Here is a 19,604-nt window from a genome sequence, read left to right as displayed (position 1 = left end):
GATGGAGGCGCCTGGTGATTTGTGATTGCAACGACGAGATGAATAAAATATCACATTCAATTGGAAATAAAATTGTGATTGTAAAATTTCATGCGATACTCTACGATTATGCAAAGCTTGAAATGTTTTTTTATGCCTTCGTTTTCAATTCAATTAATATTGTAAAATGCTAAATTTGCTGTTTAACGAACAAGAATAGTTTCTCAACACTTACAACTTTGTACCCGTTATGAACATAAGGGAGGTAAAACAGTTTAATTCAATTATGCATGAAAGATACACAGCTTCCACCATCAATTAACGTTTTTAAAGTTTTGTAACTTGTTAACGCGTATCGCGCGTGAGATAGTTACCTATTTAATAGGAAAAAACTACTTTTTGAAGTTTTCATTCCATTCAAACACTTATAACTTTATCCAGGTGAAAGTAATTAATTGTGAAAAACGCGAAAGACTTTATAAAGTGACACGTTTCAAAGCCTTAATTAGCATTTATTAGATTCAACTTGATGGCATATTAATTATGCGCAATATTAACACATATCGTGGTTAAACCTTCGTTTGCACCTTCGCAACCCCTATTAATCTTGCCTTAATTTGAATTATCCAATCTTAAACACGTTTACCCCTTACAGCTTACATCAGAGCGCAGCTCAGCCTTTTCTCCCTCATAATGTTGTTTCCCTTTCCCCAGGCAAAAGCAACATTGTTTAGCTGTGGTTAAGTAAGAATTGAATTGAATGAAACATCCATAATTGAGGTTTAATTGAGACGGATGATTTTGATACCACTTGGAAGTAATCTTTTGCTTCCGTCCCTGCGCATCGCCATTGTAAGCAAAAAGCACTGATGCAATGAGGCAAAAGCATGCCCATTGATGAAAGAATCCGATTACGTTTACATTATGGCATAACATAATGAATGTTGGTCGCTTCTTGTAAGACAAACGGTAAACGATGCGGCACGCGAAGGAGCAGAGTAATTGAGCGTTTGGTTTCTCTCTCGCTCGGTTTGGAAGCTGTCGTTAGAATTACGTTTATGTTTTCTGAACTCATGATCATGGTCGTAATGTTACGTGATTAAGTTGGAAGGTAGTATTAGGAAGGAGAAAATCATTAGAATCAAACTGTAGAAGTGAGTTTGTCTTTGTAAAGAAACTGTCATATTGGTTTATTTGGAGTGTTTTGTTTTGCAGATATTTTTACTGTGGTTTTCTACAGGTAAACTATCGAGTTTAATAGAATAGTTCTCAAAAACAAACCTTAAAAATCTTCTTCCGTAAAAACAAAAATATTTCAAACATTCTTTACAATGCCACGATAGTCTTGTCAGTAATCGATTCTAGAGCTCCATTATAGCAATCGGGCATTAAACCACACCTACTCGAACTCGTCTAAAAAAGCGACTCAAACCCTTTCCCGAATGATCCCGGTTCACAGCTCAAGATAATCGTTCAAGAACAATGCTTCAGTATCGAGCAAAAAAAAGGGGGCGGACTGCATCTTGAACGATACATCTTTGCCGAGCTGACTTTGAGCTTCTCGAAAGTGCCGAAAGATCCTCGTACCGGGCCAATCAATAAAGGTAGACCAGACAGGCATATCCTTCTTCGTTACGGCAAACCCGGGGCTAAAAGACTACCGGTATCACTTTCGGGGCATCACTATCGAAAGGAATTATACACACTTTCGCATACCTTCGCATACCCATCCATCAATTGACCCGTCTTCAAAGGCATCCGCTGTGCAGTGCTCGACCAAAACTCGGCCACTTAATGGATGTTTGGAGCGAAATTGAATCGCTCCGGCCAATAGCTGGGCCAAAGCATTACATCGATCGTATCGGTGAAGGGATGGCCGGGGTTTTTTTTTTATCTCGCTTCATTTTTCTCCGTTCTCACTATCGACTACGAAGACGGTTGTTTGGGTGGAAAGGATTGCCGCATGATAGGTAGCTATCAATATTTCTGTTATTACTTTATCCTTCTGAGCGTGACTCGACGCCGCGTGTTGGCAGTGATTGTAGAATTCCACCTGTAGGGAGAACTTTGGATGCTCGAGAAGTTCTGCTAAGTGTGGAAGTCGTGAAAGATATCCTTGAAAACTTCATCGGAACTATTATTCATACCGTTCGATGAAGTAACGATCGTACGCCTGGGTTTGATTGGTGGAACGTAAGAAAGAGAAATTCGATCTCAATTGTATTTGCGCCCAACTTTCATGATACATTTTGGCTCTTCAGCAATGTACAGTCAAACAGTGGTTGTGCAGTAAAATTTAACTTTTCAAATTTAAAACAAATTTAACTTAAAAATTGGGCTCTTGGTTAAAGACATGTAACCCAACAACAGCCATGCAGGACACCATGACATAGCATGTACATGCCAAAATGGGCAGTTAACTTCCATACGCTTTCCCCAATACCAACCACAGTGACGCAGATGCTTCCCCGGTACGAGTTCGGTTTCGGCTTCTTCGAGGGGCCAGTAGGTCGTTGCACTTTACAGCCACACAATCGAGGTCATTTGGGTGCCATCGGGTTGCGGTAATCCGGAACCCTTCGCATACCAGAACCGAAACTCCATTTCCAACCCCATTTTTGGGGAGCATAAAGCGAGCACTGAAATGACTTCACTCGTTGATCGTTCGCGCACAAGATTGCATCGCATTGTCCGATAAGACAGGCAGCTTTAAAACCTTGTTCCAAGCCGCATTATCGACTGAGCGCGTAAATACGGTGAAAATGGTTTGGGTTGTGATGAAGTAAATTCGACGGTGCGGTAAACTGGGTTTGCCATTATCCCGATGGCCCCATGGTAAGAGAGTTATGGGATTTTGTTTTTTTTTTCATTGTTTGCATTTATCGTTCCACTGACACCATTCTGGGGTCGTTTGTTGTTTTGGCTATGTTTCAATGAATCGTGCTGGTGATTGCCAAATGTGACGGGTTGTCTACGTCATGTGTGGCTTTTACATATGCCGGAATTTTTTTTTTGCCAAAGCTGAGATCATTTTTCGTGCGGATTGCATACTTTTGTATCTCGAAATACCTTTCGAGAATTTGGTAATAAAGTTTCACAATCATAAGTGAAAGTTTACCTAATAGCGTTCCATCTCACTGGGTGTATTGATAGATTAACTAAACGAAAGGAATTTCTTCTACTGTTTAGCTAAATTATTTCGCTGAGCTAGTTAATTTTTGAACAAATAATTTCTAGACACTCAAACGTAGGCGTGTGAAAGTTCAAAGCTATATCGAATGTTTGTTTTAGCGATTATAAGGCAGACAGTATTATATAACAAACTAACTAGCTCAGAGACTTCAACCGAAAAAGGATCTCTACATCTCGTACCTACAAAGCGCAAATTGTGTCGACTCAGCTGTATGGAACGAAATTATGTACTTCTGCAAAACGAGAAGCGTGTGGACGGGAAAGTTTGTGTCCATCCTGTCTGTGTAAGGTTTGTAAAGGGACATACAAAAGCACATTGTCCATGTGCTGCTTAACCTCTACGGATGTGCCCATGTGCTGCTTAACCTCTGCCAGCTGTTATCATTTCCGATTTTCCCCTCCCCCAAAAAGTGCTATGATCTGTTTGTTCTCCGTCTTTCTTCGATATTCACTCGAACACGCTGTACCGCATGCTGTTGCTTCAACGATCCTATTGAGAAAATCGATCGGTGGAGAGTAAACATTGCACTTTATGCATTTAGAAGCGAAACATTTCCCAGCACAGTGGAAGCACGGTCCATGGAAAACACACAGAACACGCTCGCTGTTGGTGAAGTATGGACCAGTTCGACACAAAGAAGCTTTTGTACGTTCGCTTTGGTGTGACGTTCGATCGTTGCGGAACGTTACCACAGTGATATTGAAATCAGGATCGATTAAAAGAAGAAGAAAAAACCCACTGAGAATATGAAGCATCGAGAAAACGACGCCATTATGCGAATGCTGTATCAACAGGGACATCGGAATATGCCAATAATTTCATCACCATAGCAGTGAGGTGAATTGTGCCGGAAAATTGGCTCAAACATTGATTTCAGCGTTTGCTCACGCTTTACCCATCGTAATGTGTCATTCAATCATTGAAGGGGCGCCGGAAATAAGCGTAGCAGGAACAGGGCAGATGATAGACGAGCGGCCAAAAAATAAAAATATAATGACTTTGCAATAGCGCTGCTGCCCGATGTATCACGAGCTGGGTGTGTTTCTTGGAAACACAAACTTGTTCCAGGTCAGGTTGTTCCCGGAAAAAGTAATAACAATTAAAGTTTAGCTAAAGTAGAACGAAGTTACTGTTTTTTTGAAGTGCTTTAAAAGGAAAAACTGAACTTTAAAGTGCTTTTTTACCATAACCTTTTCACTAGCTCAAACTTAAGGGGTGGCTTGAGATACATTGCTCAATTCCATTTTATTAATTTTTTATTTTATAAAATTTTTTACACGAAAATTTGCTTTTTAAATTATTAAAGGAACAGTTGGTGTGTAGGTTGATTTTGCCTTTTGCTGTATCAATGAAGTCATACCAAGGACCATCTAACAGATTATTTGGTTTTGTAAAAAAACACTGTCTCTTTCACCTTAAGAAGAGTAATTGTAATACCTGCTTCATTAACAAATGAATGATCAATAGAAATCCAGGATGGTTTAGCTAATAATTGTGTGACGCATTGCCTTTTATTTAGGTTAATAGGTTTAATTAAATTTAGGTTTATTGCCTACATGTAGGCGACGTTCCATTGTTTATCCAGAGAAGTTGATATTTAAATAATAAATTTCATGCCTCCTCATTTGCTCTGCGTGTGCTCAACCCAACTAAAGTCGCTAAAGTTAATGGAGATAATTTGGGTCATATCTTAAAAGGTTCATCTATCGATTTACTGTCAAAAACCGTTAATAGCCATTAGCGATTGATTAAACGATTCTCCGTTTAATTGGTGCTTCCGGGGTCGCGTATCTCATAAATATATCTCATGTCACCTCCATCCCAAATCTACCTGACCCTGACCCTGATTTGGTGGACCATTTGCCCACCTAACTCACAGCTAAATTTTGCTACATCCTTCGAAGCGTATCCCTTTTTTGTGTGCATCAACCGTAACTAACCTGCCACTAATCACATCCGGGACCGTCGGGATTGCAGTTGCAACAGTAACCCACCTCGAACCATACCACCTTACGGGAGTTAATTACAACACGGGTAATCGAAACGATTACCGAAGCGGATTTGAATCTTGTAAGCCGTTTGCGAATGATTTCCACTGAAATCGATTTGACGCAAGCTAGCGTATTTCGTACGGATTTTCGAAACCAGCCCGCTACGGGTGCATTCGACCGATTCGTGCCAAGCAACGGATTATCACAATTGTTTTCGCCCATCTGTCTGGCCGTGACAGCAACGGAGCACTGGCATGCTATTGGATGGTAGTTAATGAGAAAGACAAAGTTTCACTCTACCCTTTACGCACGTCATTGCTTCCCTTCTGGTGGGGTGGGAATTAAGTTTTCCTTTCCACTTCTCACTGCTGCTGCATGGGGAGGAGCGCATGTTCCGGTTGACGATGGTTAGGCATGAAAATGCTTGAAACGACTGTCAGAATCGTGCGATCGTTTCTGTGTTTTTTTGTTGTTGTTATTGCTTAGTTTTAACAACAGGCGTGCGTGAGTTCGGTTTCGTGAGCAAACCAATACTAGTCAGAAAAATGGTTAACAGGTTTATGAAGCGAGTGTGGGTTTTTCGTTTGGTTTGGCTTTCAACACCTAAATGAGTTCGATTCTGGTGAAAAGTTCGATCGCAAAAACCTACGTAATACTTCAATTAGAGTTTTTGACACGTTTGTACCACGCACGTACAGAAAAACTTATCTTATTTAACATTCCATTAGCCATATTAAACAAAGCGCAAGAGGGTATGCAAAGTGTAGGTTGTAACGCCTGAAGTTATACGAAACACATAACAAAACGGACTATTGGTTTTAGTGACAGCTAGTAAATAAGTGACACATCAATTGTGATAAATAGAAAGTCATGTAATCCATGTATGAATGTATATTAGTCGCTCGGAAAAATCTACTCGCCTAATGCCAACATGCTGAGCTGCATGGTGTAATGTACGTACTGGCGCTTACTAGTGAAAATAAACTGTGTTTGATTGAAAAGAATGTCAAAACGACACTACAAAAATGCTCTATGTACCATTAGAACATTAACAGCGTGATGGCATGATACAGTGAATTGGTTCCGTAAGTAAACAACCATGTTAAAGTGATTCCGACCATAAATTGTGTTCCCCGTGGAGCGTAAAACGAGTGTGTCTCCGGTGCAGCAGTAGCAGCAGCACTAGCAACAGAAAGCCACCCAGAGTAACCGCGTTGCAAACCGTGACGACAACTTGGTTGGCCCATTTGTCCCCACTCCCATCTCAACCGTCTCCGCGGACACGTCTCCGGGTAAATCGAGAAAAAAAACACCAAAAACCGGTAACCAACAATTCCGTCCCGTTTCCTGCTGTGTGCTCGATAATGAGTCAATGTACGTATGTTGCAAATGGGTGGCAACCGTGACCACCAGCTCTAAGATGTGTGATGTGTGACGGTCGCGTCGCGCGCGTCTCAGAAACGTTACACGTTCGGATGGACAATGTTGTGCTTCAATCTGAAGATAGCGACCATCTTCCGCACGTACCGGGACACGGATCCGGTGCGCGATCGGAGTCAAAGTTTGTTCACACCGCCACCGCGTGCACCGCATCGGGATATTGGTGCACTGCGGGTGCTACAGCGACGAGCGTCCAGCGTAATGTAAGTTGAAATGGTTGCTAACAATTATTCCGGAACTAGCTTTTTGATGGATCTAACCTATATTGTAGTGCCATTCGCGTGGAAACATTGTTGGTTAAAGGGGGAAGAGAATTCAAATCATCTGGTGCGACTTCGCGTGAAGTTCTTAGCGAGGGTGTTCGATAATAGCATAGTTCGGCTAGAGTTCCCCATTGATAACATCGATCAAACTCGCCAAAGCATTCATTATTCAAATCGGTTCTCTAACAGCTTACCATAACTTGTTTTTTGTTGTTGATGGGATTCTTTTGTGTGTCAGCGTTGGATTTGTGATAAAAGGGAAAACAGCTGCCTACATTAACTACACGTGGTTACCTTCTTGGTACCGTATGCCGTAAGCTTCCAAACACGGAAACATTAGCAGTCCCGTGCCGTGTTCCATGTCCCAAGCAGCAAGTGTACTATTTTTGGTGGAACGCTTACGTGCACACCACAGCATATACAAGCTGCGTTATCTGCCAAACCACTTGGGCCACCATCGTTCGAACCATTAAAATAAAGACGACCAAAGTTGTTACGGAGTTGTTTGTTTTACGTCATGAGCTTCATCGCAACTCGTACAGTTTCATTTCATGTACGCTCGAATGCGGCGTTGAGTAAGAAGTTTAGCGATTGCTATTGTTGATACGGTTATGTCCAGTCAAAGACAGCTAAAGTTTATTCCCATTTCCTTGCATGGTTGTTGACGGTTGTTCGTGTTACGTTTCGATTTCGGTTTGAAAATCACTAACTTTTATCTTACAGTACCGTGTACAAACCACAAGGCACGTAGATGATTGACATTCTCATCTACTGTGCGATAGTGAGCAGCTTAACAAACGAATGAGTTCAATAAAAAAAATTAAACGATCTTTCCCTTCGTTCACAAGCGCAACTACACCGGTAAAGCGCTTTCAACTTCAAACATTCTAACAAAGCATCATCAGCCTTTGATTCATCTTGCTTAGTGAGGTGAACGTAAGCCTTTCCGTTGCAATTTAAGCATTGAAAATAAGATTCATAACCGTACCGCCTTCTAACCTTCGGAAACATCACAAACACACCACCACCACCATTAGCATCAAAGCATAGGTACGAAACTTGCCCCCCCCCCCCCCCAAAAAGTGTTCTAGCTCGAGAACCGAAACCCTTCGATGGTGATGCTTTCAAAGAGGTTATGCGCCCCACAAAAGCCCCCAAAAAAGCGTATTATTATTTCGCTTTTTTCCTTGCTGGGGTACCGGTTTTTGTATACGTTTACATTGGTAGATAAACACACGGCTTGGTTTGGTTTTGCTTGGGAGGTTGGTTGTTGGGGTTGGTTTGTTATTTCAATTGCGCCCAAAAAGTTCCTTTCGTCCTCAAGGTATATGGTTCGGGACGGTTGGTACGAACAGCGCGAAAGATTTCATGTGAGCCAGACATTTGCTAGCGTTATCTAAATGGAGTCTTTATTAAATTTTAGAAAAAAAATCTTACTTTCTACGGTAACGTAATAATGTGTTGCATGGTTTAAAAGTTCGAAAAATATAATTATAATCTTTTAATTTTCATAAATGTTGTTAAATGTAAAGTAAATTAGTAATTGAGATTATTTAGTTTTTCTTCAACAGATCAATTGCACAAAATATTATTGTTTTACGCTTAATTGTACCATTTAAAGCCTTTGTGTTTTTAGATTGCATACTTTAAGGGGTTCAAGGGTTTTTTTTTATTTCATACTCATTCTAAATCTTTTTATTAATTTAAGAAGCATTGTTGTGTTAAATGTTAAGTTGTTAAATGTTTAGTGAATTAGTAATTGAGTTTTTTTATCTTCAAAATTGTACCATTTAAAGCTTTAGGGTTTTCAGATTGCATACTTTAAGGAGTTTTTTTTTTAATTTCATGCTCATTCCAAGTTTTTTTTTATTTAAGAAGCATTGTCGTGTGCATAGAATAATAAGAACTATTTGTTGCATGAATGTTCAACAAATGAAGCACCCCTTCATTGTTCGCTCGGTTATCATGAGAATGCACTCCTAAAATTAATCATAAAAACGAACAAAGACACGAAGAGTGACTAAAAGGAAAATAGTAGCAAATCAAGATTAGCCAAAAATTAGGTCCAGCTCAACCATTAAAACCTGTGGCCTTGTGCCGGAGGAAACTTCTTTCGCTATTTTAATGCCGCTAAACTGCAAAATGAAATGAACACCCGACCGACCGAGAAGAAGTATCTCTCGCAGAAAGCATTCGAGGAACATTCACGAAACACAAAATCTGCCGCATAGCACAATTTTATTTCATTCATTTCAACCAAACAGGTTCGTTCCGACGCGAAAAAACCGTCCCCGTTTTGTGTCGTCATTTGCCTCACGGAACAGAGAAGCACGGGCAACACGGGTGTATCATTGCAGAAAGCTTGGCATTTCCCATGGTAACGCTGGTGACACTGATTAATGGTTCTGGGGGATGGGCCTTCCGATTCGCTTGTGGAAGGTTGTATCAGTGTGGTTTTGTTTATTTGTTTGCTTGCACATTCACGTTCGAAATTTGTACCGCATCGTGTTGGATGGTTTAAAATTTTTGATCCTGCAAGTGTCTATTTAGTACCAATTAGCAGTTGCGGGATGCCATTTCTATTTTTTTTTTGCGCCATCACACCATCAGTGGGCCATTTGTTCGCCCGAACGACAACAACTCTTCCGTAATTCTACACCAAATCTGGTGGTGCTTTTGAGTTTTCCTTATTTTTAAAATAGCTTAAGATGAATGGAAATATAACATAACGCTCTTCTTTCTTGCCGTCTCTTCCTTACAGTACCTCGGCCACAGAGCTCATATCGAGGCGTGGCGTCTTCTCCAGGCGCCATTACGGATCAGTGGACCAGGTAATGTAAACGTTCGTGCTAATCGGTGTGTTATAATTAAGATGAAAATGAACCAAGTGTCGTGGATGTGGAAGAACGGTGTGTATAATGTCCTACAACGACCCCTAGTGACACACCGGTACTGGATAGTAATGATGAATAGTATATAAAAAAGAAAAAGTTTCATATTACCTTCGCTCAAAGTGGGTCTTTAAAGGTAGTGATTTTTTTTTTCTTCAAATTTCTCACCATCTTTTGCACCATTTTAATGAACTTCCATTAGTTTTCTTTCGATCACATCAATTTGCTTTTAACATTTTTTTTGTCAGTAAAAATAGTCGATAAATAATAGACCAGCGGAGTGGAAATTTTTATTCACATTATTTTTTTTTCGTTCTTCATTGAATAACGATATTATACCAACGTGATACCAACTTGGGTCATGATAAAGCTTGTTGATTAATTTAGGTTGAAGACAAGTGGTTTTGTAGCGATTTTCGACAATATATTCAAATGAAAGCTCACTGGAAGGTAGGCAGATTATCTTTATCTGTCTGATAAATCCTTATAAATGATCCTTTGTCTTGGAAGCAAGAATGAGCATTTAGATGTGACCCAACCGAATAATAATGATCTGGAAAAAAAACCTGCAAAAAAAGAACTAAAATAGCTGCGCGTTAGGTAAAAAAAGAAAGCTAGAAGAAAAAAATTGATTAAAATTTGATTTATAAAAACAATTGCTGAAATAATTAAAAAGTTAAAAAAAAAATATCCCCAGTGAGAAAAAAATAATATTAAAATCTTAACACTAAAATGATCGAGTGTTTCCTGGCAGGTTGGTTTGCTTTGCCTGTGAAATGGTACAATCAACAGTGGAAGAGATGGAAACACAAGAAAATGTCCATTAGTACAAGCGTTCATTGTGCGGCGCACTACTCACGTTTCGCCAGAATGTAGATCTTGTTCGTAACCGGATAGTAGTCGTAGTCCTCTTCCACCTCATCCACACTGATCATCGGATCGTCCTCCATGTAGTCCGGATCGTGAGTCACACCGGACGACTGCTTGACATCGGACCTGCTGAACATTTGCTTATTGAAGCTGGACAGTATTTGCTCCGGTACCGACGGATAGCCCGTTCTGTTCGGCATAAAGTCAATGCCGAGCTTCATCAGTACATGCGCTTTGATCGATTTCAGCGATGCCATTGCGTACACGTTACGATACTGGCATGCCTGACAGCGGTATTGAATGTTTCGGTGCGTATCTTGCATGTCGATCTGGTCGAGATTATAGCTGGGCGTCAGTTCTTCCGCATCTTCCACGTACATTTCGCTGGAGTTTTGATAGTCCTCATGCTTTAATCCCGAGCTACCGTAGAACCCTTCATCCTGCCCTTGCACGAAGGCTGGCAGCAGTGTGGAAGCGTGTAGAAACCACACAACCACGAATACCTGCGCCAGCTGGCAGGAGGCGCGTGGTTTCATCGCTAGCGAGAGGATTGATCGGTGCGTTGGTGGACTTGTACAGAGAAACTTTTCTGAAAACGTCTCCGTAACGGTTGATCCCCGGAGATCACGTCACTGTCACTGGGTCCGTTTCACGCTCAACTGGACACTTTTTGGACACGTTCTAAAAATTTCAAAAACCAAAGCACACAGCACCAGCGACAGTTTCGCGTTACAGTCAGATCTTAACTGAGCGACGGCACCACCGCATATACAATGTTGTGCGCCGCCGGTTTGCTAATGATATTTATACAGCCAGCTCGCCCAGACGCACCCGAAGTGCCTGAACCCCTCGGGGAAGATCAACGAGAGCGAACAACGGCCATTCACCATTTCGCCTTCGATTGCCATCGTGAAGTTGCCCGCGTGTCAATCAATTGGCATCAATGAGCGGCGCTGGAATGGCGCCATTTTTTCGCGAGAACTCTTGTGTTTCCTCTACCCAACTGCCACTGGCGAACTGCAGGACCCAATGCTTCAAGCTGTTAGACCACGGCGGGTTAAATGGTTTCAATTAAAATTGATTTTAATCGGACACCATCTTCCACCCACTGTTGGGAGCCGGTTGCTAAGGGGTTTGTCGGTGCCGCGTGTGATCGTGGCCGTTGCGCTGATGTCGCTGAACTCTTTATGGTGCATCTTTATGACACGATTGGTATTACGATGTTGCCCTGGATGCATTGTGGAAGCCTGTCAGTTTGGTACATTGTTAGGCATGTAGGGGTGTTGTTGACTAATTGATGAAGCGTGAGTAACCAAGGGCGTAGGAAAGTGAGTGAGTATGGCGGTTGTTCAAATTTCTTCGGAAAAATGTGTTAATCGTACTATTTATACTATTTTTTTTTGCTTCGTATATGCAATTACTCGAACAACTGGAAGCAAAACGGAAAAGATAAAATTAAATAAAGAAGGTCGTAAATGTTTGGTTGTGTGGAGTACGGAGTCCTCCGAATCTCCCCGATAACCATTTTGAAACTTGTTCTAAATGGCTACTCGCCATACATGTTGTTTAAAAAAGTAGAGGGATTTATAGTGAATTGCTTGATTTTGAGTATTAAACTATAATTCAGTAAGGATTCTTAGAAAACTAGAATAATTTTTAAGAATCAGTATTTGAAAACAGGTCTGAGCAGCAATTTTGTCTTCATTTCTCCTAATTCTATTTTTATTATGGTTGAAAGTTATGAAATTAAGGATCACCTACTTATAAACTAATTATATCCAGAAAACTATAAGTGTTTTTCACATTACGCCAAGGGTTTCACATAAAACATCCGGACTCATCACTCCTTTATTTTTCTTGCCATAATAAAAAAAATAATAAATTATGCTCCTACAACTTGCGAGTTTCATTTAAACCATACTACATTGCCAAACATCGCCGACCTGTTGACTCCTACAACCGAATTGAGCACGAAAAATATCGCACCACAAGAAAAAAAAGGAAATGCCATCCAAACAGGTTCTTGAAACTGGAAGCCATCCAGATATTTCTTTTTTTGCGAATGTATGTTTGACATTTTTAAAGTGCGGAACACTAGAAAATTTCCGCCAATCGAACACCCGCAACAGGGTCGGTGTTTTTTTTTTGCCTTTAGTTGTGGCTCCATAAGGAGCTAGATTATATCGCACACATCAAGCTACATAGTTGTGGCTGATAGTTTGCTCGTTTGATTTTCCTTCTTTCTTTTTTTGTTAAGATCGTTTAGAGATTGAGTTTGTTTGGTTGTTCCATCGAGGTTGTTTCAAGGTTTTCCGTTGTCACATCTTTCGGTTTTCTTTCTCTCTCGTGTTCTCATATTTTCGTATTCGTGGAGGAAGTTTCCTTCGACAGCCTTGCATTGAGATAAGGTTTGGTGAAGGCTTCTTGTATGAGGGCCACTTGTTGTGACGTTTAACGACGCTTTTGCTATCTATGTTTAATTCATGTGATTCGGTTGATTCTTTCCCATTCCATTTGGCTTCAGCTGCCTGTTAGTCGACAGCCTAACATCAATGGGTGAACAGAATGTTCCAATTCCATGTGTTGCAACACATGAAACCGAAATCTGAATCACATAGTAACTTATCCATAGCGTATGGAAAGATTAAATATTTGTTATCATTGTACATTGTAAAGTCATTCTATTGCTCGTTCAAATAACAAAAGGTAAATCATATTTATTTTATGTATAAAAATGTTTTCACTAGAAGGAAACCTGTATCGGCCATACGAAACCATACCTGGACCTGTATCTACTTTAAGCTCACATCCCATGGTTGGTTTTCCCACGAATCGCTTTGTGCTTCACCACATTCCAAAGAAAGGAAAACAATCAATTGTATGCCACTTTTCCATTTTTCTTGTTCCCCCGTTCCCAATTGGATGATGGGCTCAGGTGATGCTGAGAACGTCTCCTTGTCTGGTTGTCATGCTGGAAAACGTCCCCACCGGGGCAAAGGTGGGACACAACGTGGGGAGAAATTTACGACCATAACCTAATAGCCTCATCGGAGCACGTTTTCATATCCGGAGGATTTTCCAATATACGGATCACACACTCACACACACGGAGCATACGACTGGTGTGCACGAATGCTTGCGGTACGGTTGCTTCATGTGATGTTTGAACCGAGAAATCCAATACCTATGACATCAGAGATGGTGTACATCAGTAAAGGACCAACCGAACGTAAAAGGGGCAAGGTGTGGAAAATCATTAGCCACACCATCCTTAACCGATGTGATATCGCAGCGGGAGTAGAAATGGCCATTGATTCCGCGGCTGCAACGATCGAACTAGAACGGAAAATTGAACTCTCGACTTTTACATACTTTGAACGTTGTACGGTAACAATTGCACACCGCAAAACATCAACATTCGTGCCGATCCGCGTACCGTGCGGTAGTTTTGATTCTACCCTTACCCTAGAACACTTCAGATGGGACAAAATTTGCTGAACGCTGAACATCTTTACCGCCGTACTAACTTTCTCCACGCTTCAGAACCAAAGAGACCGAAGACCGAAGAGAACTTTACACAAGTGGCGTTTCATTCGAGTAGTAACATCGTTCGTCCCCGGTCACATACACCGAATTACCATAGCGAAAGGGCAATCTTCCAGTTTAATGAATTATGCATTTCGCGACGGATAGTTGTATTATCGGGAGTCCTTTCGGGAAAGTGCTTGCCGAGTCAGCAGCAAAGTAAAAGGCGACTCTAGTGCCAAGAGCATGCTTTTACCTTACCTTCATATGAAAACTTGCGAAAGGTTTGAACTGTACGAACTGTGTAAATGAAAATATGGAAGACGCAGAAAGAAAATTGCAAAGAAAGGAATGCATTGCTTTGGTGAAGGTAAATGTACACGATGGGCTTGCAGCGGGACCCTTTAATGTGAAAGATTTTAGGCGAATTTTAAGACAGAAGTTAAGCATATCTAATTTAGAAAAAGCAAATTTTTTTACTATCAATATTCTTTTAAAACATTGTGATTAATTTGCAGACATGTTAAGGTTTGTGAAGGTGTTAGACATTTAAATTCTATTCTTCATTCACTCGATCAGAACTGCAATTCAAAAATGGCATCGAATTGCCTGTCATTTTTTTACTTTGAGCAAGAAAGACAGTTTCTGGTTCTGTCTTCTGCTGATATTCAATTGTAGTTACAGGAAGACTTGCCCTTAATCCATCGGATATCTAAATGTTAGAAACTATTATAAGCTTAAGCATTTTTATTTTTGAGGTAATGTTTTATTTGTTGATAAATTCAGTAAGATTGTGTCGAGTAGTTTCAGTTACACTTGATGGTATGAGGAATACAAGATTAAATAGAATATTCTTTTGCAGTATTTATACACTTACACCATTTAAAAAGAAAACTACTCAAGAGTTAAATACAGCTTAATTGGCTCCAATATGGTTCACCCCTTGGCTGTCGTGTACAGTCCACTTTAACGCTAAGACACGTCCTCTTATGACCGTGAGAAGCAGCAGATCAACATCATAATTGCTGAAGCGGCGATTCTGCTTTGCTGCAGGACAATCGTTTTTAATTATTCATCCAGTAAGTCCCATCACCGAATGTTGTTGAACCATGGCGGTGTCTTGGTCGAGCATCCATCCCGCGTAAAGTGCCGGGCAAGCTTCAATGTTTGCGTAAAGAAGCATGTTGCGTACTTTGCAGTGTGCAGTGATGGTCGCAAGAGACAATTTCAGCAAATGTGGCTTTTATGGTTGTTAATATGATTGACGGAAGATGGAACAAAATCAGCTGACGTATTATTTTGATGGTTTTGACACCTTTTCCCGTTTGCTCTCTTCCATGCACGATCAGCTACCACAGTCAGAGATTGATGGATTGGATCCTAACTGTCGACGGTTTCGGTTGGAGAATGGTGAATCATTAGCCGAGAAGGATGAGGTAAGTAAATTAAGATCCATTTATTTACAGTTGGTTTCGGGAGTGAATCATGATCTGTAATAGTGTATGATAAAGTTTTGTGTTGGTTGTAACTTGAAAATTATTATAAGTGGAGTATTAAAGAATATAAATATCAAACTGCAATCAATCTCCGTTTCAGATTAAATTTAAATCATTTTATTTTAAAATGAATTCAAACATATACAAAGCAGTAAATCAATTTAAAACCAATTTTAAAGTAACTGATTTGTATATTTTCTCATCAAAATAAACCCAAAAACTTTCTCGCTCACGATGAATCGGAAAGTTTTATTTTCCCACGCTTTCGAAATCAATTTACTCGATCGGCATACTGGCGATGACTTTAGTCTTTAGTGCCCTTCCGGCAGAGAGGGTATTTCATACCCTAACTTTCACCCTTAACCCCGCCACTTTCCCCAGTTTCAAAGAGAGACGATGGATAAAAATCTCAACATGAGCGAGATCAATTTTTTCCTGAAACTTTGTCAGTAATTTGAATGAATTACGCTCCGCATGCCCCACAACATAACCTTCTCCGTTAGTAAAAAAAACAGCTTCGAACGATCGCACCCTTTTGCCGGATGTCAACAAATTGGCATCGATGGCACCCGAAAAGTGCTAGAAAAAAAGAACAAATCGAAAACTTCCGGCAAATGGGAAGTACATTGCCTAGCGGTGACAAGAATTCCCCCACTCCAGTCAACCTATACATCATTCGATCGTATCGATTAGTCATTGTGTAAAGGGGAAGTTAGAAGACGTTTCTTGGAGCCGAGTTGACGCTGAATTGTGGACGCTTTAAAGCATAACAGAAAGAAAGAAAGAAAAAAAAAACAACACAGAAAAAACAGTCCCAAAGACAAGACAGGCCTCCCAGTCAGTCCGGTGGGGATAAAAATATTCCAATTTTCATCTCGTTGCGTTTCAGTTTTTATTCTTCTCTCTTTTATTTACTATCTACATTTCGATTTTCTTTTTTCTTCACCCTATGGCATCTCAACACCATCTCCATAAACCCCAAACACGTGCCATACTACCCATTATAACTTCTGCACAACAACTCAACTGCAACGTTTTTGATGGGCTGTCGATGGACGGTATGAACTAACGACAACAACAAAAAAAGGTTTTTGGATCCCCAAGCATTCCCATCCTGGAGAACCCGGAACATCAAACACGATGGTACTTCAAGTATTTTCTGGGAAAATGTAAGTATGATGCAGCATTTAACTTTACCATTTCTTTCTTCCATGCTTGTCAACCTTTGACGGCCATTGCGGGTGTATATCCCTTTTCGGTTGTCCGATGAGGGATCTATATTTACTTTGATTAAATTGATTTCTTTTTTTCACATCATCTATCTATTTGGAGATTTCTTCTCCCTCCGCCCGATGCCTTCACTGATTGATTGATGACTTATGGTTTTTATTTCACCGCCCTATTGAAGCTTTACAGCAAGGAATGATGTTTAAAACTGAATGCTATCTTCATTCGAAACTTACTCTTAATTACTATTTCCCATAGGTGTAATACATATTCATAAAATATTTAATAGGTTGCCATTTCAAACGGAACCACTTTGTTTGATTCTATCTTTAGTGTTTACGCCTGGATTACGGCAACCGTCTTCACAAACTTGGCGTGAGGTAATGAGTAATACGTTACAATTACCCTACGGTTGCATACTTTCAGGCCTTGTAAGCTAAAGATAAAATCTACTAGCAACTTGGCAGAATATTAATATTGTTCTAGCAGAACTCTCACACATTCTTTCAGTCACTTAGAAGCTTCGTGAAATCCAAACATCCTTTGGCAAGAACTTTATGAAAGATCCCTGTTTCCTTTCGTTTCAGTACATCAAAACTATGTTGGAATCGATTCGGAGAAGAATCCTTACTTTCTCTCGATTGTCTCGCAGGATTCAGGAAGCAAGTGTATGCCGCTGTACCGTGTTATGCTGTTCCGGAAACAGGTAAAAATCTACGGGTGGGCAATTTTGTTTTATAAGAGAATGATACTTTATCCTGTTTTACTAATATTGATGTAGTAAACAGAACAATTTAAGGCTAAGGAGCTAAGTTCTCCTAGAAACGAGAAAATGTTTTTGAAGTGTTGTAAGATGAATTGCTTGTTTTTTGAATCGTTTTGTGGAAATAAATCGTTGCTGAGAAGAGAATTTCTTTAGTGGAACTAATTATTCCTAGCTTTTGCGTGCATCTACGGTGTATTGTATTTCGTTTTGCGACCAATGGAAAACACTTCACCTTCCACTGGAATTGAATCGTGCTGATAATACAAAAGAAATGTACTTCCATTTACCCGAAGGGACCCACACACAAGCCCTCGTCAACCACTCGATGGCGTTGATGATGAGCGTGATTATTGCTACCGATCGCAACATCAGCATTTATCGGGTAACTCTTGTATGTGTGTGTGCGTCCGTTAGAGTGTGCGGACACAATAAAAGATTCTCTCAAATGGCGCACTTACGCATCGTCACAAATTCAGGTATCTATGTCGTTTTTTAATGGTGCTAGATCCGCTTCATGACCGGAAGCCCTATTCATTGGTTTCGATCTTGCCCTCCATTTTCTACCGTAACCTTTCTACGCTTCGCATCTCTTAGCTGAATGTTTTTATGCTCAGAAAGAAAAGCATTTTACGGTATAGCAAAAAACTTTCCAAGCCTCATTCCTTCCGGTAGCGTTTTGTGTAGTGTGTACTGGATCGTTTTCTTCGTCCCGCTGGGACGGTCATGAATCGGCAAACGGATGGAGCAGTTATTTGCGCCTAAATGTCTGCAATCGTCTGTCTGTCGATAAACATTTTGCAACCGGAAGCACAGGTCAAAGCCGGTTCGGTGCTTTTTGGGGATGCGAATGTAAAATGAACGATGGAGCCCACTATTTTTATCGAGAGAGAGAGAGAGAGAGAGAAGCTTTGCTCAAGTGTATTATGATCAGGGAATAAGCCGTTTACCGTTTGGACATACGGAGAAGCGCACAGGAACACGATCACAGAATCATTCCATAGGATTTTCGGGTTCCATTTTATGTGACGATATGTTTTGTTATAAAAAAATAGATTTGAAATACATTAGAAATATTCATTTTTAACGTGATACTGCTAACATGTTACCCCGTCACTACATGCTTAACAATTTTCACTACATGCACTCAATTTCCCAAAATTTTGCGATTCTGACGCGACTTTGAGTTGTTTAACTTTTCTCTTAATCTTGAATTAAATTAAATTAAATTAATTTGTACAAAGAAAATTATAATAAGTAATAAGTTTACTGTTTTGATAAGGTCGATGAGAAAGGCAAGTTTTTTAAGCCCAGTGACGATGTTTCAAAACAACGGACCTATTAGAAGTCGGATAACACCAATTAGAAGTAGCTTTGAGTAGCATACAGATAACAACCTTTGTATCCGGATTATCGAATTTGCCCGCCTGTTTTTCTATTTTTATGACCGTCACCGTTCCATCAATGCTCAGGTAATCATTACTACGATTCCTTCATAGCTTTCGAAACAGATCGAAAACCTGTATGAAGTGGGCTATATTTATCTAGTAACATAATTGTTGCGCATTGCAAGACGCGTTGTTTATACCTACATTGTTGAAGCAAGTTCAACATAAAAGTAATAAATTTATTAACAATGTAGCAATTATTTAAGTGAAAAGAAACTTATTTCATCAAATTTGCATTAAAATACATCAATTTATAAAATTTTGCTTATTTTCCCAAAAAAAGGTAAAGCTATAGCCTTAGAAAATTTTCAAATTTTTAGAATTTCTTTATTTTTTCATATGTTTTTTATTTTTTTTTATTTAAAGCATTATTCGAGTGAAAAGAAACTGAGTTCAACCAATTGACATTACAGGGTTTATCAGGTCAATATGGCATCTGAAAGGCATAGTTCGCCGGCCAGAACATGTATTTCGTTTCCTGTCAAGTATTTCATTTGCCTCAACATGAAAATCCTGTT

The 19,604-nt window shown here is 40.0% G+C and overlaps 1 protein-coding gene across 7 annotated transcripts in view; it reads left to right on the top strand.

Annotated features, from left to right (window-relative positions):
* LOC125762044 (GTPase-activating Rap/Ran-GAP domain-like protein 3) overlaps positions 1-19,604 on the top strand; it is a 97,388-nt gene that overhangs the window by 61,920 nt on the left and 15,864 nt on the right. For 6 of the 7 annotated variants that reach the window (XM_049423761.1, XM_049423760.1, XM_049423758.1 and 3 more), the window contains 4 exons: positions 9,628-9,697; positions 15,502-15,588; positions 16,736-16,817; positions 17,463-17,581. In XM_049423761.1, coding sequence (XP_049279718.1) covers positions 9,628-9,697; positions 15,502-15,588; positions 16,736-16,817; positions 17,463-17,581 — 358 coding nt within the window. Of the gene's footprint in view, positions 1-5,777; positions 6,807-9,627; positions 9,698-15,501; positions 15,589-16,735; positions 16,818-17,462; positions 17,582-19,604 lie in introns of those variants that run through there. The other variant, XM_049423757.1, reaches the window with a different exon arrangement.

This window comes from Anopheles funestus, chromosome 2RL (assembly GCF_943734845.2).
Source record: "Anopheles funestus chromosome 2RL, idAnoFuneDA-416_04, whole genome shotgun sequence".
NCBI lineage: Eukaryota > Metazoa > Arthropoda > Insecta > Diptera > Culicidae > Anopheles > Anopheles funestus.
The sequence above is the reverse complement of the archived record's forward strand: the minus strand, read 5'-3'. Positions and strand labels throughout refer to the sequence as shown.